Consider the following 27775-nt stretch of genomic DNA (forward strand, 5'->3'; position numbering starts at 1 on the left):
CTGGGAGTAGAGCCCTCAGACTGGTGTGGGACCGCTCCGTACTGGGAGGGCTCTCGCACTGGTGCGGCACCAGTCTGTGCTGCTGCGAGGGGACCCCTACTGGGACAGGAATCCCCAAATTGGGGGGTGTGGGCTCCATACTGGTCCCACCCCACCCTTCCCCTCCACGCATGCGCGCTCCGGACGGGGCGCCCCCGCTGTGCGCACGCGCGCGATCCGCGTCACGCCCCGCCCCGCCCCGCCCACCGGAACAACGCGTTGGTTCTGCGCATGCGCAATTCTGACCACGCCCACCATATGCAAAATGAAGGGTGTGGTCACCGACCCCACCCCCGGGAGTTGGCGCGTGCGCTTTAGGTGAACCCAAGCCCCGCCCACCCCTGTGACGCAATACCACACCAAGTAGGCGTGGCCGTTAACCCCGCCCCCCGCTGCTGGGGGCTGTTGGGCGGGGCGATGGCGAGGCCAGGCCCACCCCCCCTCCGGCGCCGTTGCTATAGCGACGGCGGCTGCGCGCAGGAACGGGGGGTGGGGCTGCGGCCGTGTCGAGCCCGGGGCGCGCGCTCGTGGCGGGAACGTGGCGCCCCCTGCCGGAGGGCGCTGAGGGAAGGGGTCCTTGCGGCGGCAAGGGGTCCGTGGGGGCGGGGGGGGGTCTCTAAAGGGGGAGGTTTCTGAGGGATGGGGTCTGTGAGGGATGGGGTCTGTGAGGGAGGGAGTTTCTGAGGGGAGGGAGGTCTTAAAAGGGGGTTTCTTGAGGGGAGAGGGTCCCTGAGGATGAGGGGGGGTCTCTGAGGTGGGGGTCTGGGGGGTCCATAGCGGGGCCTGTTCCTCTCGTGGGGTCTCAGGGGCTCTGGGGGTGGTTCTGAGGGGTTGTGGACAAGCCTGGGACCTTTTTTTTGGGGGTGGAGGCCTCCTGAGGAGATGCTGCTCTCAGTGGAGGGGAGGGTGCCTTGAGGGGCTGGAGATGAACCCCATCCAGGTGTCCCTTTCTCCAGGGAAGCCCCTTGGGGATAGGGACACTTTGTGGTGGGTTTGGGACCCCTGAGAGGGCCGCCGTAGCTTAGAAATGGCTCCAGAACCCCTTTAACACCCCTGAGCTGCTCCTGCCGCCTCTCCCAGGTGACAGAACTGTCCCCGCCAGCTGCCACCATGGGCTCTGTGCTGTCCCTGTCTGCTGCCAGCGCTGCCCCAAGCCAGAGGAAGGCTGAGGATGAGAAGGATGAGGATTTATTGGACAGCCAGGAACCCGTGGAGGACGTGGCCAAGATTCCCTACATGGAATTCACGGGCCAGGACAGTGTCACCTGTCCCACCTGCCAAGGCACTGGCCGCATCCCCACAGGTGGCTGCTCCTCTGGGGCCTAAACATCCCAAAAAACAGCTTTAAACAGCAAAAAAAGGTCACTTTTTTTAATGTGTTGTTCCCATTTTGCTTCCCAGAGCAGGTGAACGAGTTAGTGGCTCTGATCCCCTACAGCGACCAGCGGCTTCGTCCTCAGAGAACGTAAGGGAGGAGCTCTTATATCACTTATTGCTGCATTTAGGGGTTGTTTTCACCCCAAAAAATAGGATTTAAAGCATGATTTTAGATATTTCCACTGTGGGCACAACGATCCCACTCCCTTCCATCCCCATGCTGGAGTTTTGGGAGCAACTGCAAAAAAACCCCCAAAATGCTGCTTTGGTTGCTCATTACCCAACTCCAAATGTGTAAAAAAGGAGGATTTGGAGCAATTCTGATGTTAAAAATGTAAGAGCAGCTCTTGGGTGCCTCTTCCAATGAAACCAAATATAAGGTGGGATTTTTTAGGTTTTTTAGGATCCGAATCTTGCAGAGGAGGTGAAGAATTCCCTGGTTTTTTCCCAGGAAACTCTATGTCCTGCTCTCAGTGCTGCTCTGCCTGCTGCTGTCTGGCCTGGGCGTTTTCTTCCTCTTCCCCCACTCAGTCCTGGTGGATGATGATGGCATTAAGGTGGTCCAGGTGTGGTTTGACAGGAAGAACTCTGCTGTCCTCCTGGCCATCACGGTAAATTTTCCATGGATTTGGGAGAATAAACCAGCAGGGGAATGAGCCAGCAAGGTCAGGGTTGTTTCTGTCCCCTCCAGGCCACCCTGAGGATCAGGAATTCCAACTTCTACTCGGTGGCAGTGAGCAGCCTGAGCAGCCAGGTGCAGTACATGAACACCGTGGTGGGCAGCCAGCAGCTCACCAACGTCTCCAACATCCAGCCCCTGAGGGACAAACTGGTACTGACTGGGAGTTCTGGGAGCTGCACCTTGGAATTTCGGTGTCCGGTGGCCACAGCAGCTTTTGCTCTGTCCACTCCTTCCAAAAATGGGGTTGAAGGGTGATCAAATTGCACTGAAATCTGGTGTTTTTTTGCTCTGTTCCAGGTGAATTTCACCGTGAAGGCAGAGCTGGGGGGATCCCTGTCCTATGTGTAGTAAGGATTTACTGCTCCTTGTAGATACCTGGGGGGCAGAGAGGGTTGAAGCTGCTTTGATTAAAATTTGGGAAATTACTATGAAAATCACTCACTTTTCCTGCTCAATTACTTTGCCAGGAATTTTCTTGAGCTGCTGTGAGATGGTTTTGTTAACACCAAAGTGAAAAATACCAGCAGGAGCTGCCAAAAAAACCCAAATTCCTCAAGTTTTCCCCCCCTGCTGACTGATTTCCTTGATCTTTTCCAGTTTTTTCTGCACTTTGCCCAAGGTGAAGGTCCACAACATCGTGATCCTCATGAGGTAGTAGCTGCTCCTGCTTTGGGTTTTTGGGCCTCTTTTCCCCCCTCAAAGATTCTGTTCTGGGGTTCCTGAATCCCAAGGGAATTGCAGCCACGGGTTTGGGCTCCAGGGAGAGAATCCTGTTTGGATTTCCCCCAAATTCACCCCAAATCCACCTCAGGGTCAGGTTTTAATCCAGCCCAGGAGTGTGAAACGTGGGACAGAGCACACAGCTCCCTCCAGGTGTTGCAATTCCCACTTTTTCACCAAAACCCTCAGGAATTTGCCTTTTTTTTTTTTTTTTTTTTTTTTTTTTTTATAAAAGAGGAATTGTGTGATGAATACAGACCTGCTGGGTTGTTCCTTTGTCCTGCCAGGACCTCGGTGAAGCTCTCCTACATTGGCCACAGCACCCAGAGCTCTCTGGAGACCTTCCACTACCTGGACTGCAGCTCCAACTCCACGGCCCCGCTGCTGCCCCTGGCACGAGGGGCACCCTGACGGCGCCCAGGGGCACAGAGGGACCCGAAGCCACCTCAGACTGGCAGCAGAGGGACCGTGAGTGGCTCTGCAGGGCCAAATCTGGCAGCTCTGGGGCCTTCTGGAGCCCTGCTGGGGGTTGTTCCTTCCCTTCCTTTTCGGGGAGGAATCCGGAACTTTCCCTCCTGAATTAGGGGCTGAAATCCCGAAGATTTCCCGTGGTTTGCACCTGTTTCGGAAGCTGGGCACTGTCAGGGTGTTTTGGGGGGAATGAATTTATTTTTTTCAGGGTGAATAAATTTATTTTCTTGTTCTTGAGTGGTGGCAGCACCTCAGGACCTCAAAAAGGGACAATCCCACTGGGAATGTGCCTCTGTCACACCCTGGAAGGAGGCAGAGGAACCCAAATCTTTGGAATGAGCTTTTTCCTCCTTTTCTCCCGTGGCTCTGACCCGTCTGGCATCCAGAGGCTCTTCCCTGGGGTTTGAGATCTGGGAATTGGCTGCTTTTTGTGCTCCACTTCCCAAATCAGCAGGGATTTGAGGGGGTTCTGTGGGAGGCTGGGATTCCAAGGCCTCCCTGCCGGGAACTGGACATTCCTGCCGGCTGCTATCCCGAGGAAAATCCAGCTGGCAGCTCGGCCCCCACAGCCCTTTGGCATTTTGCCCCTTTTTGGGAGGTTTCTGCTGGAATTTCAGCCCTCGTTTCCCATGGGATTCGAGAGCCAGGCACAGCCACAGGTGAGGGAATTCTTCCTCAGTGGAAAAATTCCCTGATTTTTGGGTGACAGTGACATAAAATCCACACTTTGCTCCCTTTTCCAACGAGAGATTCCTGCCCCAGGAATCAGCGTTTTTAGGGCTGAATTGTTCATTAAACCTGATTTGGATCTTTCAGTGTGCTGTCCTTTGTTTTTTTTTAAGGAAAAGCTCTGGATTTGTCCTAAATCCAATGCTCTGTTGGGGTTATTCCTTTGGTGGCTTTTTTCCCAAAAATCCTTGTTTTGCTGATGGGTTTCCATGGAATCCCAGAATGGGTTGGGAGGGACCCTAAAGCTCATCCCATTTCACCTCCCACCATCCCAGGGATGGGGAATCCTCTGGGAATTCCATCCCGGGGCCTCCCTGCCCTCGCAGGGAGGAATTCCTTCCCAAAATCCCACCTAAACCTCCAAATCCCAGTGGGAAGCCACTCCCTGTGTCCTGTCCCTTGTCCCAAACCCATTCCCAGCTCTCCTGGGAAGGTCTTCCCTTCTCCAGGCTGAAAAATCCCAATTTTCACAGCTTTTCCCAGGATTTCTGGGGGAAAAAACTCAACCAGGTGCCCATTCCCAGCTGGGACCAGTGCCCAGAATCCCAATCCCAACCTCCTTCCCTGGTGACCCCAAACTTCTCCCACAAATCCCCCAATTCCCGCTGAGTTTTCCTTTCACTTTTTTAAGGAAAAAGAAGAAATCCCAAACTTTGCTTTTCCTCCATTTTCTTCCCCTCCTGGCTGGGTTCAATCCTGATTTTTCGTGGATCTCCCCACATTCCCTTTCCCCCTCTTTACCCCAAGCCCCATCCCACTTTTCCAAGAATCCTGGAGGATTTTTTGGGGGGGAGAGGGGGCTGCCCACAGCAGGGACCCCCAAATTTGCTGCTTGGCTGAGCCAGGAGGGGAAAGGTTTGACCTGAAATCCTTTGTGCAGAGCCCTCATCATTAGGAGAGCCTTTTAAAGGGCACTTTTAGGTGGAAAATCCTCTTTAATCCCCCAATCCTCCTTAATTAATGTCCCCTGCCAGTGTTTTGGTGCTTGGCCACAGCTGGCAGCTGCTGTGCTCAAAGCTGGGGAAGGTTTAAAACATAAATTGTGCCCCAAAATGGCTTTTTAAAAGTTGTTTCTTAAAATCTTTTCAAGTTATAATTTCTCCAAGCAAAGTTTTGCCATCCACAGAGGCAAAAAGAGGAGAATTGGGATGAAACTCAGGAATTCCTCACTTAGGAGCTGCCTGGGGCCTCCTGCATGTGAAATCCAAGCAGGTTTGGGGCTCTTCGGGGTCACTGGGCTGATTTTCTTCAGGATCATTAAAAAAAAATCCCATTTCTGAGCTTTTCCCCTCTAATGAACAGTCTGGTGAGGAGAAGAATTTCCATACGGGATTTTTTACGGCAGGACAAGAGGTGAGGGCCACGGAGTCTCCCACTTCCAGTGCTGCAAAACAGCCCAAAATTGAACTTCTGCAGGTAAAAAATAGGATAAAATCCGTGGGGAGGAGGGGACAGTCACCCCTGGCCTGGTGACACCAGGATTGTCCCCATCCTAATTATGGGACAAGAGTTCCACAATTAAACCTCTTGCTGTTCTAAGATTTTTCCACTTTAAAATTTTCACTTTCAAGATTTTCCCTTTTTTGGCTTTTTTTTAAATTTATTTTTTTCCCCTTTTCCCCCTTAGTTTGAAGTATCTCAACCAAAAAAAATTTGCAGTTTTAACCCAAAATGAGGATTTAAAAGGGATTTTTTCCTAACCTAAGCGATTTTACAATAGCTGAAATGGGGAGGAAAGATTTTAATTGCTGCAAACACACCCGAAAAGAAAAACCAACTCAACTTTTACTTTCCACCAAAAGTTTTTTTTTTAGATTTTTTTTTCATTTTATACCAACGGATGTTAAAAAATACAGACTTGTTTTACAAGAATAGCACCATTTTTTGAATTTTTTTTTTGTGTTTTTTAAACTCATATTATACATGAACACTCCTGCTTGGAGGAAGGGGAAAATTTGGGACAGGGAGGGGATTTTTTGATACCTGGACTGGCGAAATCCCATTTTTTTCCAGGAAAAAGGGATCACTGACATTCCCACCTCCACCTGACCTCAAAAACAGGTCTTCCAGGAAGAGAATAAATAAATATTAATGGGTTTTTCCTTCGATTCTGGTGTTGGCACGAGGTGGTTGCTCCCTGATTCGGGGTGAGCCCTTTCAGTGCAGAATTTCTCAGCTCCTTTTTGGGGTGGATCCCATTTTTTGTGGTTTTTTTTTTAAGGAATCAGGCTGGGCTTTTTTAAAAAAAAACAAAAACCAAACCAACAACAAACAAAAACCACGACAACCAAAAACAAACAACCACAACAAAAAAATCCTTTTTTTTTACAAGAAGCAGACGGGGCCGAGGTCGACCCCAAACTCCTGCTCGGGTCCCCCAATGTCCATAGGTGCAATGTCCACGATGGGCAGGCGTGAGGTCTTCTGCGAGCGGTACTCGATGACTGTCTTGCCCCACTTCCCGGTGTGTTTCTGAGGGAAAAATGGGTAAAAATTGTGTTATTTAATGTTCTAAAACCTTCTAAATCTCAGTTTGAACCCCAATTTATTGTCAGGCACAGAGGGGCCCCACTTCCCGGTGTGTTTCTGAGGGAAAAATGTCGGAAAATGGGGTTTGGCCTCACGACCTCTGGAACACCATCGCCAGCCGGGGGTGTTGAAGCAGAGCCTGGAGTGGCAGCACTTGGTGACAAGGTGACATCGGCTCACAAACTGCCCTTGCTGACCTCAGAGGTCTCCTCCAACCTCGTTAACCCCACGATTCGAGGATCCTGCCCCAATTCCCTGCCTCCTCCCCCAGCACGCACCGTGCAGCCGTCCTCCAGCACGCTGTAGGTGAACCTGCTGTTGCCCTCGGCACGGATCTCGACGTCGTTGGAGCCCTGGATGAGCAGGGCCTTCCTCAGGCTGCCTGACTCCTCGTCCAGGTAGGCCACGCTGTTGCGGCAGTGGTAGGTGACGTTCTGGGAGCCCTCGGTGGACAGCAGCCTCAGGAAGGTCATCTGGATGTTGGCCGTGTTGGGCGCCAGGTCCTCAGCGCCGTAGCTGAACTGCAGGGGGAAGGGAGGCTTTCAGCCAGCTTTTTTTTTTTTTTGGGAATTTTGGGGGAATTCCCAGAGTTTGCTTTCCCAGAGGGGTGTAGGTGTCACGGCCTGATGGCAAGATTTCCATAACAGCCTCTAAATCAACCAGTTCTGATCCAACAACCACCGATTCCACCCCAAGGACGGACATCAACTCCAAGATTTCTGTATAATCCTCAAGATCACCCGGTATCTGATAGAACCACCAAAAATTTCACCCCAAAGAAGGATGCAACTCCAAACTTTACATAAAATCCTCAAGATCACCCAATAGCTGATCCAACCACCACCAATTCCACCCCAAGGAAGGACATCAACCCCAAACTTTCAATATAAACCTCTAAATCAACCAATTCTGATCCAACAACCATGAATTTGACCCTAAGGAAGGTCATAGCACCAAGTTTTTCATAAAATTCTCTGGACCAACCAGTTCTGGTACAAAACCCATCAACCCTACCCCAAAGAAGGACATCAACTCCAAACTTTCTATAAAGTCTCTAAATCAGCCAATATGTGATCCAAAACCCACCAATTCCACCCCAAGGATGGATATCAACTCCAAGATTTCCTTAAAATCCTCAAATCACCCAGTATCTGATAGAACAGCCAAAAATTTCACCCCAAAGAAGGACATAACTCCAACTTTTCCATAAAATTCCACCCCCAGCCCTCTCCCTGACCCCATCTCGGCTGGACACCCACGTGGAAGCCACCATTGATGGTGTCGGCGAACCAGACATGCTTCTTCTCCTTGGCTTTGCTGCTCCACCAGTTCTTCCTGGGGATGCTGCCGGGGCTGGGGTACACGCACGTCTCCCCCGTGGCCATGTTGCAGAAGACCTTGATGGCGTCCAGGGTGCAGCCCTGGTTGGGGTCGATCCAGTAATCGCCTGCGGTCGGAGGGCACCGAGTGAGTGACCACCAGGTGGTGGGGGTCAGTGAGAAGGCCAGCACCGTCCTGGGCGTCCACTTGGGTGGTGGAGGGGAGGAGGAGGAAGGGGTGCACAAGGGGATAGAGGCGGGGATGGACATGGATGGACACAGGGGTGGACACAAGGATGGAGGAGGGATGGAGACAGGGGTGGACAGAGGGATGGAGGCAGGGACTGGCCACAGGGATGGACGCAGGGCCGGAGCCTCTCTCTCACCACTCTTCCAGTCGGGGTGGCAGAGTTTGATGTCGCGGCAGGTCCTGGCTGGGTTCTTGCGGGAGCCCTCGGGGCTGCGGATGCTCTCGATCTGGTTGTTGAGGGCCTTGAGGGTGGCGTCCACCTCAGTGTCGTGCGGCCGCAGCCCCGGAGCCGCCTCGTCCGCCCGCATGTAGCGCCCGGGGTCGGGGCCCTTCTCGGGCTGCCCCAGCCCTGCGAACGCCGACATGTCGATGCCAGTGCCAGGGGGCCCGGGGGGGCCGGGTGGGCCGGGGTTCCCGGGGGGGCCCTGCGGGAGGGAGGAGGTGAGGTCACGGCAGGGTGGGCTGGGGGTTGGATCCCCCTGCCCAGCTGGATCCCCTGCCCCTAATCCTAACCAGAACCCCCTGCCCTGCTGGATCCCTTTGTTCTCTGGACCCCCCTATCCTACTGGATCCCTCCCCCGCAGGATCCCTCTGCCCCGCTGGATCCCCTGCCCCTAATTCTAACCCTAATCCCCTCTCCTCGTGGATCCCCCTGCTCTTCCGGATCCCTTCATCCTTCTGGATCCTTCTCCTCTGCTGGATCCCTTTGTTCTGCTGGATCCCCCTCCCCTCATTCTAACCCTAACCCCTTGGCCACCTGGATCTGCCTCCTCTGCTGGATCACCCTGCCCTACTGGATCCCTGCCCCGCTGGATCCACTCCCACGCAGTTCCCCGCTCACCGCTGGGCCGGGCTCGCCGCTCCTCCCGCGGGGCCCGGGGGGGCCGATGGGCCCGGGCATCCCATTGGAGCCATCCTTGCCCGAGGGGCCCACAGGGCCGGGGGGACCCTGAAAAACACCAAAAGGGGCTCGGGGTGTGCCAGGGACGGAGCTGCCACCCCTGGGCGTGGCATCGATCCAGGGGTGCCGCCTTTTCCACTTTTCCCCAAAATTTCAGGATTTACCCTGCACCCAGGGGGGGCTTAGAGGTGCCCCTTTTTCTGCTTTTCCCTCCTTTTCTGTTTTTCCCCCAAAATTCCAGGATTTACCCTGGGCCCAGGCGGGGCTCAGAGGTGGCTCCTTTTATGTTTTCCCCCACTTTCTTCTGTTTTCCCCCCAAAATCCCACGACTTACCCTGGGCCCGGAGGGACCTGCAGGCCCGGCAGCACCTTGGTCTCCAGAAGGACCCTGGGAAGGATGGGAAGGTGGAGGGTTTTGGATCCCATGGGAGATGTGGGATTTGGGGTGTGGGAATGTGGGATTTGGGATGTGGGATTCAGGATTTGGGGTGCTGGGATGTGAGATGTGGGGTTTGGGATGTGGGGTTTGGGGTGTAGAATGGGGGATTTGGGATCCATGGGAGGCTGTGATCCCAAATCCTGGGACTTACGGGGGGCCCGGGCAGCCCCTGGAGCCCGGTGAAGCCCCGGTGCCCCTTCAGGCCACGCTCACCGGCCTCGCCCGCCTCGCCTTTGTCCCCGCGTGGGCCCTGGGGACCCTGCAAGGGGGACACAGCGGGTCAGGAGCAGGGCCGATTCCAAACTGGGACCCCAAACCGGGATCCCAAGTGGGAATTCCGGGCGGGATGTGCAGGAATCACTCACCGGCATTCCCCGTGCGCCAGCGGGGCCGGAGGGACCCATGGGACCCTGAGCACCCTGCGGGAGAAAGGAGCAGAGTTCGCTCTGGGATTCCCAGGCACTGCAGATATTCCCAGATTTAATTCCTGGGATTCCCGGCTCATTCCCAGTTTTATCTCCTGGGATTCCCAGGCACTGTAGATATTCCAATTTCCAACTCCTGGAGCTCCCAGTTCAATTCCAAGTTTTATCTCCTGGAGCTCCCAGGCAGATCCCAAACCAGGCTCCCGGGAATCCTCGGGAATCCTCAGGAGCTGTTCCCGGTGCCATTCCCAGATGATCTCGAACAGCTCCATGCCCTGGATTTGGGATGATTCCCGATAATTCCCTCTCCCCCGATCCCGGCACGTCCTGCTCACCGTCTCTCCTCTGTCTCCCTGTTTTCCAGTGGGTCCCACGGGGCCAGGAGCTCCTGGAGCGCCAGGAGCGCCGGGAGCACCCACGGGGCCGGTCTCGCCACGGTCGCCCTGTGAACAGGGAATGGGATCAGGAATCCCGGGAATCCCGACTCTGGGATTGGGGAACACACAGATAACGGGAGAGATCCGGGACCAGGGTCAGGAATCCCGGGAATTCCGGTTCTTGAGAAACCCGGGATGAGCTCACCTTCACTCCGGCCGCCCCATCCCTGCCCGGGGGTCCGTCAGAGCCGGGACTTCCCTGGGAAAAGGGGAGAAATTCAGCTTTCGCCTTTGGGATAGAGGGAAAACTGTTTTTTCCTAGCAAAATCCCACGGCAAAAACGCGGCGGCATTTCCCGGGAGCACCCTTAGGGCTGTCCCCCCCCCCCCCCCCAGGATCAGCCAGGGATCCATCCTGGATATTCCAGACATTCCCAATTTTCCTACCTCCCGTCCAGGCTCTCCGGCTGGCCCGGTCAGCCCGGGGGGTCCCACAGGGCCGGGGGGTCCGCGGTCTCCAGCAGATCCAGGCGCTCCCTGTTTTCCAGGCTCTCCCTAAAAATAAACGGGAAAACCCCCGCGGGAGTGAGTCCGGGATGAGAGATCATTGCTCAAGGGGCTGGGAAATATTGGATTCGGGCTTTTATTCCGCTTTTCCGTGCGTCCCTCAGGGATTTCTGAGCCCTGGAACGGGATCATGGAATCGCGGGACTTTTTGGGAGGGACTTCCGAGCTCATCCAGCCCCGTTTATCCCACACCTGCCGCTCTCCCGGCTGGCTCCAAGCCCCGTCCAGGGACAATTCCAGGGGTGGCAATGACGATCCTTAAGGTCCCTTCCCACCCCAAACCATTCCACGACGATCTGGGGAGGTCTCGTAATTCCCAATTCCTGCCGCTCCACATCCCCGAGCCCTCATCCTCCTCTCCCAGCCCCGCCGATCCCTTTTTCCAGGCTGGAGCAGCACAAAAGCTGCGGCTCCGGGTCACAGCTCTTGGAATTTCCATGCAGGAATTAAATCCTCCCGAATCCCTGCACATCCCCGGCTGTCCCAGGGATGCGGAACAGAGCCGGGATTTGGCCCCAAAGCCCTTTGGATTGAGGGTGGAAGAGCAGCAGGAAATCGGGAGAAAGGGAGGGAATTCAAGCCTTCATCGGCCACAAACTTTCCCCAGAGCTCGGGGGGCACAAATTCCCGGTGGGAAAGAGGTGGGAATGGTGGCAAATTCCTATGGAAAAGGTGTCACGCTGCTCTGGGCGCGGCCGGGTCAGTGGGGAAAAGCCTCGGGAGGTTTTGGGACATTTTTTGGGCATGGAAAGAGCTGCGATCCCAGAAATGCCGGGATGGGGATGAGCAGCTTCCACCACTCCGCACCCTCCCGAAATCCTTCCGCGCCACGAAATTGCCTCTGATGAGCTCCCATTTCTTCCTGGACTGTGGGGTTTTTTGGGGTTTCGCTCACCGAGGGCCCGGGCAGCCCCGGGAATCCACGCTCGCCACGCTGCCCCGGTAGCCCCACGATGCCGCGCTGTCCTGCCAGCCCTTGGGGACCGGGGGGGCCGTCCGGACCCTGCGAGGACACAGAGAGGGGTCAGCGCCACTCGGGGGGGTGGCAGAGGGCCCGGGGGGGTGTCCCCAAATCCCAAATACCGCAGGGCCGTCCTCGCCGGGCTCGCCCTTCTCGCCGGGGGGGCCGGCGGGGCCCTGCAGCCCCGGGTCCCCCGCCCGGCCCGGGGGTCCTGCGTCGCCCCGTGCGCCCTTGGGGCCATCCTTGCCCGCGGAGCCGGGGGGGCCAGGGGGGCCGGGGTTACCCTGGGGGGAGAGAGCAGGGTTAGAGCGAACACAGGAGAGGTTTCCATGCTCCTGATCCATCCCTGAGCCATTCCTGGTCCCAGTCCTGAGCCATCCCTGAGCCATTCCTGATCCCAGTCTTGGCGCTGCCCAGGGGTTGGAGAGCGCTGGGAACGTCCCCTTGGAAGGTGGGTGGCACCCGGGGGTGGCTTTGGTTCGGGGACATCGTGGGGAGTGGCGGCTGCCCAGCCCCAGAGCTGGGGGTCGGCGATCCCGGCTGATCCCAACTGTCCCGAGTGATCCCAGAGCTTCCTGAGGGATCCTGGCTGCCCCCAGATGATCCCAACTGTCCCCAAATGAGCTGTTCCCAAACGATCCCAGTTTTCCCCCAGTGATCCCAACTGTCCCCAAATGAGCTGTTCCCAAACGATCCCAGTTTTCCCCCAGTGATCCCAACTGTCCTGAGTGATCCCAGATCTTCCCAAGCGATCTTGGCTGCTTCGAGTGATCCCAGTTTCCCCTCAGTGGTCCCAGTTTCCCCCACACTCACATTGGGGCCGGGGGGTCCAACGCGTCCGGCAGCTCCGGGGAATCCGGTGGCTCCCTGGGGATGGAGGCGAGAGGGGCTCAGATCCCGCCCCTCCCCCATCCCCTAATTCCCACCCCCATCCCCTTCCCCTATCCCCCCACACTCACCGGGGGTCCCTGAGCGCCCCGGGCTCCTTTGGGGCCGGTGACACCAGTGGGACCCTGGGAAGAAGCAGAAAAAGGGTGAGGACAGTCAGGATGCAGTGATTCCTGGAACTCCTGGGATGAGGGACCCCCGGAAGGGCTCAGCCCCAATTTGGGGGGTCCCAGCTGGACCCACCTGCGGGCCTGGAGCCCCGGAGGGACCCTGGGGCCCGGGGGCACCGGCGTCGCCCTTCTGGCCAGGCTCCCCCTGCTCGCCCTTGGCTCCGGGTTGTCCATCAGCACCCTGGGAAAGGGTCAGCGGTCAGCAGCCAGAGCCAGACTGAGGTCACAGGGACGGGCAGGGGACATGGACAGAGCGGGGACAGAACTCACCGGGGGTCCGGCGAATCCAGCGGGGCCGGGGGCCCCGGGCTCTCCACGCTCTCCCTGTGGGGGTAATGGGGGGAAAATTGAGGGAATGGGGTAAATGTTGCACTGTGAGCACCGGAGTGGGGACAGGTGGCACCGGCAACACCGGGGGGGGACAGGTGGCACTTACAGGGGCACCGCGGGCACCCGCGGCTCCAGATGGGCCAGGGGGGCCGGACTCGCCCTGGAAAAGAAGGAGGGATAGTTGTGGGGTCAGGGGGGGTCTGCCCCAGGGATCCGGTGGGGTCTATCCAGGCGGGAGCAGCCTGGGGCCACCCCGGTCTCACCTTCTCGCCGTTGGGGCCAGCAGGGCCAGGGGGGCCGATGGGACCGGTCAGACCCTGTGGGGACAGAGGGGATGGTGATGCCACCGGGAGGGGCCCTGGATGGCCACCATGATGATGAGGCCACTAAGAGTGTTCCTCACTGGCCACCATGAACATCCCTGACTGGCCACCATGAGTGTCCCAGGCTGGCCACCGGGAGTGTCCCTGCCCGGCCCCCTCCTCCCCCTGTCCCCGTCTCACTCACGCGAGCTCCGTCCTTTCCGGGGGCTCCCTCAGGTCCCTTCTCTCCGACGTCTCCCTGCGGGGCACGACAGGGCCAGCGTGAGCCCAGCTGAGCCCTGGTGGCCCTGGTGACACCTTGTGACCCCCATGTAGCCTTCACTCACCCTGTCCCCCTTGGGACCGGCGATTCCGGCTGCTCCTCTCTCTCCGGGCATCCCCTGCAGCCCTGGGGGTCCCTGGGCGCCGTTGGGGCCGGCGGGGCCAGTGGCGCCCTAAAGCAGCAAAGGGACATTATTGGGGTGCCACCCCCACCGTGCTGGCACTGAACCACCTGGCGCTGTCCCATCGTTTCACCCACCTTGGGTCCATCGGTGCCGGGCGTGCCGGGGAGGCCGCGGGGCCCCTGCAGGCCCTGGGCGCCGGGAGAGCCGCGCTCACCAGGGAAGCCGCGCTCGCCCTGGGGACAGCGGGGACAGCTCAGGAGGGGACACCGGGATGGGTGGCACCGGGGGGTGGGATGGGGACAGAAGCAGCACGGAGCTGGTGGTCCTCGGTGGGGACAACCATGCCCTGGGACCCCCCAAAGGCCCTCACAGGTGACACTGTGGGACCCCTGCACCCCTCACGGGTGACACTGTGGGACCCCTGCACCCCTCACAGGTGACACTTACCCTGGGACCCACGAGCCCAGGGGCTCCAGCTTCTCCGGGAACACCCTGTGGGAAGGGGACAAACGGGTTTGGGGTCAGGCCTGGGAGATTTGGGGGTCCCGACCCCACCTGGGGGGGAAAGGGGGGGTCTCACCTGATCTCCAGGTTTGCCGCTCTCGCCGGGGGGACCTGGTGGCCCTGGCAGCCCCTGGGAGGGGACAGGAGCCACGTGAAGGCAGTGACAGTGAGACTCTGGGGTTGGGGTGGCACCACCCCCACCCCAAACCCCAAATAATCCTGAATCCCAAACCCCAAATACCAAATCCCACATCCCAGTGCTCACCTGGAAGCCAGAGGGGCCGGGGGCTCCTTGCTCTCCCCTCTCCCCTGCGGGGCCCTGTGGGATGGATGCTGCTCAAGGACCTCAAAAACCTTTTCAGGCTTCTCCCACCCCAAAATTTTGGGGACCCCAAAATCCACAAGAGACAGATCTCAAGGACCCCCAAACCTTTGGGATTTCAGGCTTCCCACCTCCCCCCCACCCCCAGGATTTTGGGGATCCCAAAAGCCCCAGGACCATGTGGGCCAGGGATTTGTGGGTTTTGGGATCCCCCAGCAGATCTGGGGGGTGTTTAGCCCAAATTTGGGATTTTTAGCCCCAATCCAGCGCTTGCCCTGTTTCACTCACAGCAGGTCCTGGGGGTCCAGCAGCTCCAGTCTCTCCGTCCTTGCCAGGAAGTCCCTACAGAGAAGGGAAACCCCGCTGAGCCCCAAATCCCATAAATCCCATTTCCCCCCTTCCCACGCCTCAGTTTCCCCCTCGGGGGCTTTTAGGGTGGAGCAGCACCAAAATGGGACTTTTTGGGGTTTGTGGGGACAGAAAACCTCACCCTCAGCCCCGGCGCTCCAGGAAGTCCTTTTTCCCCGGCTTTTCCAGGCTCACCCTAAAAAAGGATGGAGGATTTGGGGTTCCAGGCACCGGGGAGAATTCCTGGGGGTTTTTTTAGGGGTAAAACAGGGCCCATACTCACGTTGGCACCTTTGGGACCGGGGAATCCCATAACGCCAGGCTGGCCCCGAGCCCCCTGCGGGCCGGGGGGTCCGGGGCGCCCGTCCTCACCGGGGGCACCCTGTGGGGACAGCGGGGTCAGGACCCCACCCCAAACCCCAAAAAACCTCAAACAACCCCAAACCCCTTATGGGGTGTCACTCACCGTGGGGCCGACTTTGCCTTGGGGTCCGGCATCCCCAGGGCGGCCAGTGAGACCCTGTGGGGACAAAAAGGGTTTGGGGACGTCCCTTGGTGTGGGGGGCCTGACCCCATGGCCATGGGGTGACCCCAAAGGGCAGCTGTGCTTCGCACAAGGAGCGGGGAACCCCAGAGGGGATTTTTGGAAACTCCAAATACACCTTGGGAATCCCAAAGAGTGTTGGAATTAGCAGAGAGCGTCTTAAATAACCCCAAATGGTCTTAATTAGCACCAAAGAGCACCAGATGAAACCCCAAAAAAGGTCTTGATGCCAAAGGGTGTCTTGGCTAACCCCAAAAGGACCTTAGTGACCCAAAAGCACCTTATCAACCCCAAAGTCACCTTTACCAACCTCAAAATCACCTTAAACCAACCCCAAAATCGCCTCGTTGACCTGAAAAACACCCTAACCAACCCCAAAACCCCGTCACTGACCCCAAAACCCCCTCACCGACCCCAAAACTCCCTCACCGACCCCAAAGTCACATTTAGCACCCCCAAAACCACCTTACCAACCTCAAGCCCCCTCACCCACCCTCCAGACCTCACAGGTGCCACCCCGTCCCCGTTTTTGGGGTCACTGCTGTCCCTCACCCTGGCTCCGGGCAGGCCGGGCTCTCCGGGGCGTCCGGGGTCGCCGGTGGCTCCTTTGGGGCCGGCCAGGCCAGCGGGGCCACGCTCACCTGGGGCCCCCTGCGGGATGGGGGGATTTGGGGTCAGTCTGGGGGGATTTGGGGGCATTTGGGGTGGATTTGGGGTTGTCCCCCTCGGGACACCCCTGGTGTCCCCAAAGTCCCACCTTGGGGCCGGCCAGCCCGTCCTGCCCGGGGAAGCCGCGATTGCCGGGAGCGCCCTGTGGGGGAAGACGAGGATTTGTGGGGTCAAGGGAGTTGTTTTGGGATCTGCGGAATATTTTTGGGATCCGGGGTTGGTTTTTGGGGTCTGGGAAGGTTTTTGGGATTGCTGGGAGTGCCCTGAGGAGGAAGAGGAGGAGGGTTTTGGCGTCAGGGGAGTTTTTTGGGATTGAGGTCAGTTTTTGGGGATCAGGGTCCATTTTTGGGATCAGGGTGACCACAGACCCTCTCTCCAGGTGGCCCCAAAGGTCCGGCAGCTCCGGGCTCTCCACGGGCTCCTCTCTTCCCTTCCTCCCCGGCCGGTCCGGGGGCACCTTGGGGTCCTGCGGGGCCCTGAGGACAAGGAGGAAAACGGGTCACGAGGAGCCTTAGTCCCCTCCCCAACCCCTCCGGGGACAAATCCCATAAACCCGAGTCCCCCTCGTGTCCCCCCTCATGTCCCTGCTGGCGCCGGGCTCAGCGGGGCCCCATTGAGGGTGGTTAATGAGGCGAGGGGAAAATGTCCCCAAGGCGGAGGGATGTCCCCAAGGGGGGACACGCAAACACTGCGGCCATTGTCCCATCATCCCCCCGCCACTGTCCCCCCGCGGGGAGGGGGACGCTGCCCCTCGAGGGGCCTCGTTAGGGGAATGAACTCATTAGGGCCGAGGCGGTGGCGGTGGGGACAGAGGGGCTGAGGATGGGCACGGGGATGGGCAGTGAGGGGTCAGGGATGGACACTCGAGTGGGCAATGAGGGGCTGGGACTGGACCTCCGGGTGGGCAGTGAGGGGTCAGGGATGGACCTCGGGCAGGGGCTGGACCCTTGGATGGGCAGTGATGGGGCTGGGGCTGGACACTCAGGTGGTCAGTGAGGGGTCAGGGCTGGACCCTGGCCGGGGGCTCCGGGTGCCCCCCCCACACTCACCGTCTCTCCCTTGGGTCCCTGCTCGCCTTTGAAGCCCGCGATGCCGGGTTCGCCCTGGGGAGGGGGACGACAAAGTCACAGCGTCCCTAGGGCTGTCCCCACCCCACCCCCGGCCTGGCCTCCAGGTCCTTGTGCCCATTCCCGTCCCATCCACGTCCCCACTCCTGATCCCATTCCTGTCCCCATCCCTGTCCCCATTCCCACCCCTTTCCCCATCCCCAGCCCCCTCCCCCCCCCAGTGTCCCCTCAGGGGTCAGGGCCGGGTGCCCGGGGAGTGACCCGGGGGTGACCCTGGAATGACCCGAGTGTGACTTTGGGGAGGGGACACCCAAAAGGGGAAGGTGTTAAGGGGGCGCGGCCTGGGACAGAAGGGGCGTGCCCATGCACTGGGTGGGCTGCGGTCAGTGGGCGTGGCGTGGGCGGTGCCCGGGGCGCGGTCACTGGGCGTGGTCAGTGTCCGGGGTGCGGTCAGCGGGCGTGCTCGGGTCCCCGGGGGCCATCGGGGGTCTCTCACCGTCTGTCCCTTAGGGCCCAGCGGGCCGGTGGCTCCCTGAGGTCCGGGCGGGCCGCGGGGGCCGGGGAATCCTGGAGCGCCAGCGATGCCCGGGGCGCCCTGCGGACACCGGGGGACATCAGGGACCCAGAACCGTCCCCGTGCTCCCCTCAGTGTTCCCACTGTCCCCAGTGTCCGCCCCTCCGCCAGCAGCTCCTGTCCCCCAGCAGCTCAATTCCTACCTTTGTCCCTGCAGCCCCAGTGTCCCCCAGCGTCCCGTTGGTGTCTCCGCACATTTCCATGTCACCCAGTGTCCCCATTGTCCCCTTGGTGTCCCCCAGCGTCCCCCCAATATGCCCCCTCATCTCCGTGTCCCCCAGTGTCCCTCAGCGTCCCCCAATACTCCCCAGTGTCCCCCATCCCTCAGTGCTCCCCCAGGGGACTCAAATGTCTCCAAATCCCAGCGCAGTCCTCAGCAGCTGCTCCTCACCCCGGGCCAGTCCCCTCCCAGTCCCAGGGACTCGCTGGGACACCCCATCCCTGTCCCTGTCCCCATCCCCATCCCTGTCCTCATCCCCGTCCCCATTCCCATCCCTGTTCCCAACCCCATTCCCACGCCTGTCCCCATCCCTGTCCCCGTCCCCGCTCACCGCTGATCCCTTCGCTCCGGGGATGCCATCGGTACCTGGGTTCCCCTACGAGCAGACCCCGCTGAGCTCCGTGCCTCAGTTTCCCCGGATCCGGCCCCGTCCCCGCCTCTCCCAGCTCAGGGGACAACACGGCGGGGACAGAGCCACCAGGGCGAGGGGACACAGGGACTTACGGGGGCGCCGGCGGGGCCGGGCGAGCCGGGGGTCCCGGATTCTCCACGGGGCCCCTGGGCACCCTCGGGTCCCCGCGCTCCTGTGGGACCTGCTTCACCCTGGGGGGGGGTGACAAAGAGGGTCAGGGTGACATCGTGACCCTCTTGTCCCCACCGGGATCGTCCCTCTCCCCTCACCTTGGAGCCAGGGGCACCGGGGAAGCCGGGGGCTCCTGCTGGGCCGACGGGACCCTGGGGGCGAGAGGAGCGTGAGGGTCCCCCTGGGCTCGGGGGGGTCCTGGGGGACCCCGCTGTCTCCTCGGGGGGGTGACGCAAGGTCCGGGGATGTGCCAACCCCCCCTGGACTTACAGGGGGTCCGGCTGGGCCAGGGAGGCCGTCGTTGCCACGAGCGCCCTGCAGGGAGAGGGTGACAGCGGTCACAGGGGGTCCCCACGGGGGGGGGACAGGTCCCCCCTGCCACCCCCGGGTGCCACCAGGGCCGCGGGTGACACTGCTCTTACCGCAGCGCCCGAAGGGCCGGGGCGTCCTCGCTCTCCAGGCAGCCCGCGGGGACCCTGTGGGGACAGAGGGTGACAGGTGAGGCCCAGGGGGCGCTGCCCCCTCCCGAGCACTCCCGGGCGTGCCTCAGTTTCCCTCTCCCAGCGCTGGACTCACCATGGGGCCGGGGGAGCCGTTCTCACCCGGGGAGCCGGACTCGCCCTGCGGGGAGGAGCAGTGGTGAGCGCGGCACGGGGACGGTCCCCTGGTGTCACTGGGGCGGTCACCAGAGCCAGGGGACCGTCCCCTGGTGTCACTGGGATGCTCACTGGGCCGTGGGGACGGCCACCAGAGCCGGGGAATTGTCCCCAGCCCCAGCAACTGTCACCCCTTCTCACCTTGGCTCCGGGCGCTCCCGCCTCTCCTTTGGCACCGTCCAGGCCAGGGTAGCCCTGGGGACAGGGACACAGCAGGGGTGTGACAGTGACAGAGCCACTCCGGGGGTGACACGGGGGACACAGGGAGGGGACATGCACTCACCCGGTGGCCTTTGACTCCAGGCAGGCCGGGGGTCCCGGGGAAGCCACGAGCGCCCTGCGGGCAGGAGAGGGGTGAGTTGGGGACAGGGAGAGGACAGCGAGGGGACAACGGTGACTTTGTCGCAGGGCCACCGGTGCCACGCTCACCTGGGGGCCAGGGGGGCCGCGGTCGCCGGATTTCCCGGGTTTGCCGGTCTCACCCTGCGGGAAAATGGGATTTGAGAGGGTTGGGGACACAAAAATGTCACTTTTTGTCCCTTCTCAGCTCAGCTTCGGCAGCTGCCACCACAGCTGAATGTCACAAATGTCACTCACGTCATCACCGGGTTTTCCAGGAGGTCCTGGAGGTCCCCGGGGACCCATCGGACCCTAAAGGGGACAGAGAGGTGGTAATGAGTGGCACTGGGGGGTGGCAGTGCCCTGATTTGAGGGGGTTTGGGGACATTTGGGGACACTCACAGCAGCACCAGGCTCGCCGGGTTCGCCGGGGTTGCCTTGGAATCCTTGGGGACCCTGTGGGGACAAGGTGACATCAGTGGGGGTGGCACCAGCCAGCCTGGATGCCCCAAAATTTGGGGGGGGTGGGCAGTACTTACAGGGGAGCCGGAGGGCCCGGGGGGGCCGCGGGGTCCCATGGGGCCCTGGGAGGACACAGCGATGTCACAAGGGGGGGGACACCCCCAAAGCCACCAAAATTGGGGAGATCCCCCAAAACTGGGGATCCTGGAGTGGGGTCCAGAATGGGATCAGTCTGCACAGGGGTGGGGAGGGGTTTGGAGGGGGATTTGGGAGGAATTGAGGGGAATTTGGGGAGGTTTTGTGGGGATTTGGGGGGATTGAGGAGGTCTGGGGGGATTTTGAGGGGAATTGGGGGGAATTGAGGGGGATTTTGAGGGGATTTGGGGGGATTTTGCGGGGAGATTACCATTGGTCCCTGCATGACGCCCATCTGAGCCCCTCCGGCCTTCTCGTCGAAGCCCCCGGCCATCTGAGCTGCAAAGTTCTGCCAGGGAAAGGGGGCTCAGCACCCCAGACACCCCCAAAAAACCCCTGAATTCCCCTCAAAAAAACCCAATTACCATCAAAACCTCCGCAACTGCACTCAAAACCCACCCACATTCCCTCAAAACCCACCCAAATTCCCTCAAAACCACCCCAAATCCCCCTCAAAACTCTTCAAAATCTTCCCAATTCCCCTCAAAACTTCTCAAATCATCCCAAAACCTCCCTCAGAACCTCCCTAAGTCTCCTCAATCCCCCCCAAATCATCTCAAAACCTCCCAAAATCTCCTCCAAATCCCCCTCAAGTTCCCCCAAATTTCCATGAAACACCCTCAAATTCCCCTCAAACCCCCCCAATCCCCCCAAAATCCCATCTACCCCCCAACCTAACCCCCTAACCCCTCCCACAAATACTCACCCCCCCCCCCAGGCCAGGAGGTCCCGGGGGTCCGGGGGGGCCGGGGGGGCCGGGATTTCCTGGAGTTCCGGGTTCCCCATCCCTGCCCCGGGGACCGGGGGCACCCTGGGATGGGGGGCACAAAAAAAGGGATTTTTGGGTATTTTGGGTGGGACAAAAAAAGGGATTTTTTTGGATTTTGGGGAGGTCGCAGGGGGTTTTGAGGTGTTCCCAATGGATTTTTAGGGATTTTTGGGGATTTGGGGGTTTCACAGAGGATTTTTAGGGATTTTGGGGGAGTCCCTCTCACCTTCTCCCCTTTCTCGCCGCGGTCCCCTCGCTGTCCCTGCTCACCTGCGGGGCCCTGCAGGGGGAGGGGAGGAGCAGGATGGGAGGGGGGGTCAGGAATCCCCTCCCCCCCCCCCCCCAGATCCCCCCTCCCCCAAAAATTCCAGAGATTTCCCGGCCCGGAGCCACTCCCACCTGCGGGCCCGGGGGTCCTCGGGGTCCTACGACCTGTGGGGACACAAAGGGGGGACGACATCAGGGCTGGGAGGGTCCCAGCCCCTTTTTGGGATGTGTCAACCCCGCCCCCCGGCCCAGCCCCTTTTTGGGGTGTCCCCCCCCACTCACATCTTTGATGTCACCGGGTTCACCTTTTTGTCCCTGCGGGGTAAAGCAAAGGGTGAGACCCCAAAACCGCCCCAAAATTCCTTTCTCTGATCCCCCCAAGGCCCCAAAACCACCCCAAAATTCCTCTTGCTGACTCCCCCAGGAATGAACCCAGAGACCCCAAAACCACCCCAAAATTCTCCCCGAAACCCCGCAAAGCCCCAAAATCACCCACTCCAAAATTCAGGACAAACCCCCCCCCAAATTTGCTCACCTTGGGGCCGGGCTTCCCTGCAGGGTACCCCAAAGAAAAGAAAAATAAAGAGAAGTTAATGAGGGGAGGGGACACGAATTTGGGGCAGGGGCGACACAAGGTGGCTCCATCCTGGGGGGGCTGTGGGGCCAAACTGGGGGGCACTGGGGGCTCCCCCAAAGCGGGGCCAGCAGCGAGGGGGCTTTTTTGGGGTGGTTTGGAGGCTTTTGGGGGGCGCTCAACCCTTTAATCCCCCCCTGGCTGGGGCAGGGAAGGGTTAAAAAAAGGCAACTTTTGGGGTTTTGGAGGAAGTGGGGTAGGGGTTTTCCTTCATTCTGGGGTGAAATCCCACAATTTCAGGGGATTTCCACCAAACCCCTTTGCCGGGGGTGCAAATCCCCTCCTGCCTCTCCCCCATTTTTTCTGTCTAAAATCCTCAAACCCTCCATATTCTCAACCAGGGCTAAAAACCTCAATGATTTTTCCCCGGGGGCCGATTTTTTCAATTTTTTTGGGGTGTGAAGTTTCCTTTTCCACGTGTTGCCGCATGGATGCTGCCATCCATGTCTAGGTAATTAATTAAGGAATTAAGGGGAAATAAATAAATTACAACTACTGGGCTGCCCCCGGGGGCGATTTCCCTCCATTTTTTCTATCTAAAAAACCCCAAAACCTCCAAATTTTCAACCCCACCTTCTCCAGGGGGTAAAACCGGATTTTTTTCCCCTGGGGACGATTTTTCCCCAGGTTTTTTTTGGGTGAAGTTGCCTTTTCCCTGTGTTGCCGCATGGATGCCGCCATCCATGGCCGCGTAATTTATTTATTAATCAACTAATTAGGGGGAATAAATAAATTACAACCGCTGGGCTGCTCGCTGGGGCAAATGGGGCAGCACTCTCCGAAGGGGATCTCGGGGCTGGGGCAGTCCCGCAGCTCCTCGCAGGTGATTTCGTCGCACAGAACCGTCCCCGTGTCGCACACGCAGATCCGGCACGGCTCCGGCTTCCACACGTCCTTGTCGCTGTAGCGGTGCCCGTCCTGCAGGCAGCTGCCAGCCTCGGCTGCGGGGACAGCGCGGGGACAGCGTGGGGACAGCGCGGGGTAAGGGGGGTGGCAGTGCCAGCCCCGTCCTGCAGGCAGCTGCCAGCCTCGGCTGCGGGGACAGCGCGGGGACAGCCAGGAGGGAGGTGGTGGCACTGCCAGCCCTGCCGGAGCACGGGGAGCAGGAGGAAGGGGACACCAATGGGGCCCCAACCCCCGGTGAGCGGGACAGCTCAGGGACAGCGCGGGGACAGCGCGGGGACAGCCAGGAGGGAGGTGGTGGCACTACCAGCCCCATCCTGCGGGCAGCTGCCAGCCTCGGCTGCGGGGACAGCGCGGGGACAGCCAGCAGGGGGGTGGTGGCAGTGCCAGTCCCGCTCTGAGCCCCCGAAGCAGCGAAGGGGACACAGCCTCGAGCAGCCCCACCCCCCCGCCCCTTCCCCGGGTCCCCCCGGGTGTCCCCGAGGTCCCCGCGGCTCTGGTGGCACACGGGCCGTGGCACCGGTGTCCCCACAGGTTCGGGGACAAGGGGGGTTGATGTCCCCAGGCTGAACTCACAGGTGGCCCAGAGGTACCCGGGTACTCCTGGGGGGTCACCAGGAGGTGCCTTGGTGTTCCCAGGCTGCACGCCGGGGTCCCCAGGTGTCCCCAGGGTCTGTGGAATGTCCCCCAGGTGTCCCCGGCTACCCAAAGGGTCCCCAGAGTGTCCCTCGGGGTCCCTGGGATGTGTCCCAGTGTCCCCGGAGGTGCCCTAGGGTCCCCAGGTGTCCCCTGGGACCCCAGGTTGTACCTCAGTGTCGCTAGGGATGTCCCCAGGACACAGCCTAGGGCTGGCCCTCAGTGCACCCCCTGTCCCCAGCTGGACCCTGTGACCCCAACCGGACCCTGCTGTCCCCTGGCTGTCCCCCCACTATCCCAGGGAGTCCCCCATGTCCCCAGCCTGTCCCCCACTGTCTCTGCCAATCCCCCTGCCCCAGCGCATCTCCTACACCCCTGGCTGTCCCTCTGTCCCCTCACTGTCACCTGCTGTCCTCATGTCCCACCTGTGCCCCTCCGGCCATCCCAGGCTGTCCCTGTCCCTCCCCACCGCCCCTAAACTCCATCCACGCCACACACCTGGATCCCAGACTGTCCCCCAGTGTTCCCACGGTGTCCTCCCCCTGCCTTGTGCCATCCTCCAGTGTCCCACTGTCTGTCCCTGCCTGCCCCACCTTGTCCTCCCACTGCCCCCCAGGCTGTCCCTCCCTGTTCCACTTAATTTCCCATTGTCCCCCGTTGTCCCCAACTCTCCTCGTGCTGTCCCCCCGTGTCCCTCCCTGTCCCCCACTGCCCCCCCTGCGCCCACATTCCCCTGGCACTTTCCCCGATGTCCCCACACTGTCCCCCACTCTCCTCCCGCTGTCCCCTGCTGTCCCCACACTCCAAGCTGCCCTCCCCTGCCGCTCTGAAACTCTCCCCGTCCATCCCACACCGTCCTACGCTGTCCCACGATGTCCCCATGGTGTCCCCCGCTGTCCCCCGTCCCCTTTCCGCTCCCTGTCCCCTCTGTCCCCATTGTTCGCCGGTGTCCCCGCGCTGTCCCCCTCTCCCCTCCTTCAGCTTTCCCTCAACGTGTCCCCCTCGCCCCCCCCCCCCCGCCGGTGCCCCAAAACTTTCCCCTGCTCACCCCTTTCCGTCCCCGCTCCGTCCCCTCCCTGTCCCCATCCCCGGCCACTCACGGAGGTCCCGGTCCTGCGCGGCGGCTGCGGCGGCGAGGCAGAGGAGGAGGAGGAGCAGGAGGGGCGGCCGGGGGGCGGCCCCGGTGGCGGCGGGGACCCGGCCGGTGGCGGCGGGCTCCGAGCGGCGGCCGCCTGGAGCCGGGCGGTGTCCGGGCATGGCGAGGCGGCTGCGCCCGATCCGCGCCCGGGGCTTGCAGTGCCCGCTCGGCCCCGCGGCCCCGTTTAAGTCCCGGCCCCGCCGCCCCCCGGGCGCTGTAACCCGAGCCGGGACGGCCCTCCCCGCGAGCCCCCCGAGCCCTCCCCCGGGCCCCCCGGACCCTCCCTCGGTGGCCCCGAGCCCTCCCCCGTCCACTCCGGACCCCCCCGCCCGGCCGCCACCGGGGCCAGCGCGGGCGGAGGGACCGGGCCGGGCCCCCGCGGGGACCCCCCCGGTACGGCCCCGGCCCCGCAGCGGAGGGGGGGATGCAGGGTTTGGGGGATGCGAGGGGTGAGGCGGCGCAGCCCATTCCATTCTAGCCCACCCCATTCTCCACCACATCCCACCCCATCCCACTCCATTTTTACCCCATCCCACCCCATCCCACCCCATCCTACCCCATTCCCATTCCCGTTCCCATTCCCACCCCACCCCATCCCATCCCACCCTACCCCATCCCATCCTCATCCCATCCTCATCCTCATCCCCATCACCATCCCCACCCCGGCTCCTGGGAACATCGGAATACCCCCGACCTCCCCCCCTCCCCTCCCCTCCCCTTCCCCCGCGGTGTGAGACGCCCCAAATCCATGCAGGGGCGTCCTGGAAAAACTGGGATATCCCCGGGATGAGACACACCCCCCCCCCAAATCCATCCCGGGGGTCACTCTGTCCTCCCCCCCGCTCCCGCCCGTGCTGTCCCCAAATCCCCGCCCCCCTCTGGGGCCCCCTGGGGCCCAGCCCGACCCCTCCCCCCTTTCGTTGTCCCCATTCCCGGCGGAATTCCCGGCAGGAATTGTGGGATCAGGGCGAGGGACACGGGGAGCATCCCCCCCGACCCCAAACCCAGCGCAGTCCCCTCCCCAAATTGTCCTGCCCGGATCGGGGCCCGGGACCACCCCCTCCCCAACCCTCCCCCCCCCCCCCAAATTCCCCCAAATGCCCCTCAAAACTGCCCCGAATTTGTGGGAGTTTGGAGGGGTTTTGGGGAGGATTTGAGGGAATTTTGCGGGGGATTTGAAGGGGGATTTAAGGGGGCTTGGGGGGGGGGGGTTGGGGGGATTTGATGGCTTTTTTTGGGAGGGATTTGGGTGAGTTTTTGGGGGATTTAGGGGGTTTTGAGGGGAATTTGGGGGGATTTAAGGATGATTTGAGGGAGCTTTTGGGGGCATTTTGGAGGCGATTTGGGGGGATTTTTTGGGGGGATTTTGAGGGGTTTATGGGGAGTCTTGGAGGTGATTTGAGCGTGATTTGGGGGATTTCGGGGTTCCCACCCCCAGCAGGTGGAAGAGTGCTCGGCGTGGCCGGATCTAGCCGGGATCGGGGCCAGGCCTTGGCTCCGGCCGCCGCTTTCCGATGGAACAGAAAATTTGGGAATAAGTCAAACGGGCAAGGAGGCGCTGCCCGACCCTTCCCCAGTTTTTGGGGGGCTCCGCCGCTGTCCCCGGGGTGACAGAGCCGGGACGGGGACTGCTCAAATCCCCCTCAAATCCTCCACAAAGCCCCCCAAAAACTCCTCTCAAATTCACCCCAAACCCCCACCAAAGCCCCTCAAAAACTCCCTCGAAGCCAAGGTGGGGACAACCGAGAGCTGGTGGGGACAACGGGTGGGGACAGCCCGGCCATGGGGTGGGGACAGCCCGGCCTTGGGGTGGGGACAGCCCGGCCATGGGGTGGGGACATCGCTTCCCGTTCTCCGCGGAGCGCGGACACGCAGGCGGCACTGGTGCCACTGGTGACAGTGGTGCCAGATACTGGTGACAGTGATGCCAGATACTGGTGCCACTGGTGACAGTGGTGCCAGATACTGGTGACAGTGATGCCAGATACTGGTGCCACTGGTGACAGTGGTGCCAGATACTGGTGACAGTGATGACAGATACTGGTGCCACTGGTGCCACTGGTGCCACTGGTGCCAGATACTGGTGACAGTGATGACAGATACTGGTGCCACTGGTGGCACTGGTGACAGATACAGGTGCCACTGGTGGCGCGGGTGACAGCGGCGATGACAGAGTTTAGGCTGGGCCCCCCCGGTTTTGTCCCTTGGGGTGGCACGGCCGGCGGCACAGAGCGGGGAGGTTGGGATTGAACAAACCCAGTTTGGGGTCAAATCATCCCAAAAGGGGACGGTTCGATCCCGAACCGGGACGGGGACAGCGAAGGGACACCGGGATGGGGGGAGGGGGGGAGGGGGGCGTGGTTTGGGCTCGGACCGTCCCAGGGGGTGGGACCACCCTTTGTCCCCACTGTCCCCTCCCCGGTGCCGCCACCCGCGAGCGTCACCCGGCCCCGCTGGGTTTGGGACCAAATCTTCCCACCCCAAATCTCCCAACTGAGGCTCAAAACTGCTCTGGAAGCAGAGAGGGAATTCAGTTTTTCCCATTTCCCCCCATTTTTCCCCCCTTCTCTCCCCCATTTTTGTCCTATTTTTATCCCATTGTCCCAAATTTTTCCTCATTTTTATCCCATTTTTGCCCCACTTTTACCCCAATTTCCCATTTTTACTCCAATTTCGCCCGATTTTTGTCCCATTTTTGCTCCATTTTTCCTCCATTTCTGCTCAAATTTTGCCCCCGTTTTCACCCAATTTAAGCCTCATTTGTGCCCCATTTTTAACCCAATTTGCCCCATTTTAATCCCATTTTTTCCCCATTTCTGCTCCATCTCTGCCCCATTCCCCCCATTTTTACCCAAATTTTGCCCAATTTTAACCCCCTTCCCTCCCCACTTTTACCCCAATTCTTCCCCCATTTCAGCCCCATTATTCCTCCACTTCTGCCCTATTTTTACCCAAATTTTTCCTCATTTTCCCCCAATTTCCCTCGATTCCCCCCCCCATTTTTTCCCATTTCCCCCCATTTTTTTCCCATTTTCCCCCTTCCCTCCCAATTTTTCCCACTCT

The 27775-nt window shown here is 60.4% G+C and overlaps 2 protein-coding genes across 4 annotated transcripts; one reads left to right on the forward strand and one right to left on the reverse strand.

Moving 5' to 3' along the window:
* Positions 1 to 510: 510 nt before the first annotated feature.
* On the forward strand, positions 511 to 4104 carry TMEM106C (transmembrane protein 106C). Of its 3 annotated transcripts, XM_068997618.1 has the most exons (8): positions 511 to 631; positions 1120 to 1342; positions 1441 to 1504; positions 1868 to 2027; positions 2108 to 2248; positions 2396 to 2445; positions 2696 to 2749; positions 3106 to 3327. In XM_068997618.1, exons 2-8 carry the CDS (start codon positions 1150 to 1152, stop codon positions 3227 to 3229), a joined length of 786 nt encoding a protein of 261 aa, XP_068853719.1. In that variant the 5' UTR covers positions 511 to 631; positions 1120 to 1149; the 3' UTR covers positions 3230 to 3327. The 3 variants fall into 3 exon arrangements, with proteins under 3 accessions (XP_068853719.1, XP_068853717.1, XP_068853718.1); XM_068997616.1 differs by lacking the exon at positions 2396 to 2445 and having other exon boundaries at positions 3106 to 4104; XM_068997617.1 differs by lacking the exon at positions 2396 to 2445 and having other exon boundaries at positions 1142 to 1342; positions 3106 to 4104.
* Positions 4105 to 5820: 1716 nt separating this feature from the next.
* COL2A1 (collagen type II alpha 1 chain) lies at positions 5821 to 24831 on the reverse strand. Its single transcript, XM_068997526.1, has 54 exons — positions 24675 to 24831; positions 22773 to 22976; positions 21937 to 21953; positions 21684 to 21716; positions 21534 to 21566; positions 21361 to 21414; positions 21072 to 21176; positions 20577 to 20654; positions 20248 to 20292; positions 20111 to 20164; positions 19967 to 20020; positions 19799 to 19852; positions 19653 to 19706; positions 19511 to 19564; positions 19290 to 19334; positions 19136 to 19189; positions 18984 to 19028; positions 18812 to 18865; positions 18635 to 18733; positions 18462 to 18506; positions 17833 to 17931; positions 17319 to 17372; positions 16638 to 16745; positions 16358 to 16411; positions 16153 to 16251; positions 15523 to 15576; positions 15340 to 15438; positions 15199 to 15252; positions 14997 to 15050; positions 14652 to 14705; positions 14463 to 14516; positions 14330 to 14374; positions 14017 to 14115; positions 13823 to 13930; positions 13681 to 13734; positions 13437 to 13490; positions 13280 to 13333; positions 13114 to 13167; positions 12917 to 13024; positions 12745 to 12798; positions 12599 to 12652; positions 11908 to 12069; positions 11720 to 11827; positions 10705 to 10812; positions 10464 to 10517; positions 10217 to 10324; positions 9822 to 9875; positions 9608 to 9715; positions 9352 to 9405; positions 8958 to 9065; positions 8253 to 8541; positions 7807 to 7994; positions 6826 to 7068; positions 5821 to 6490 (listed from the first exon to the last, which is right to left on the reverse strand). Exons 1-54 carry the CDS (start codon positions 24829 to 24831, stop codon positions 6344 to 6346), a joined length of 4536 nt encoding a protein of 1511 aa, XP_068853627.1. The 3' UTR covers positions 5821 to 6343.
* Between the last annotated feature and the right edge of the window lie 2944 nt (positions 24832 to 27775).

The sequence above is a fragment of the Aphelocoma coerulescens genome, chromosome 29 (assembly GCF_041296385.1).
Source record: "Aphelocoma coerulescens isolate FSJ_1873_10779 chromosome 29, UR_Acoe_1.0, whole genome shotgun sequence".
Classification (NCBI taxonomy): domain Eukaryota; kingdom Metazoa; phylum Chordata; class Aves; order Passeriformes; family Corvidae; genus Aphelocoma; species Aphelocoma coerulescens.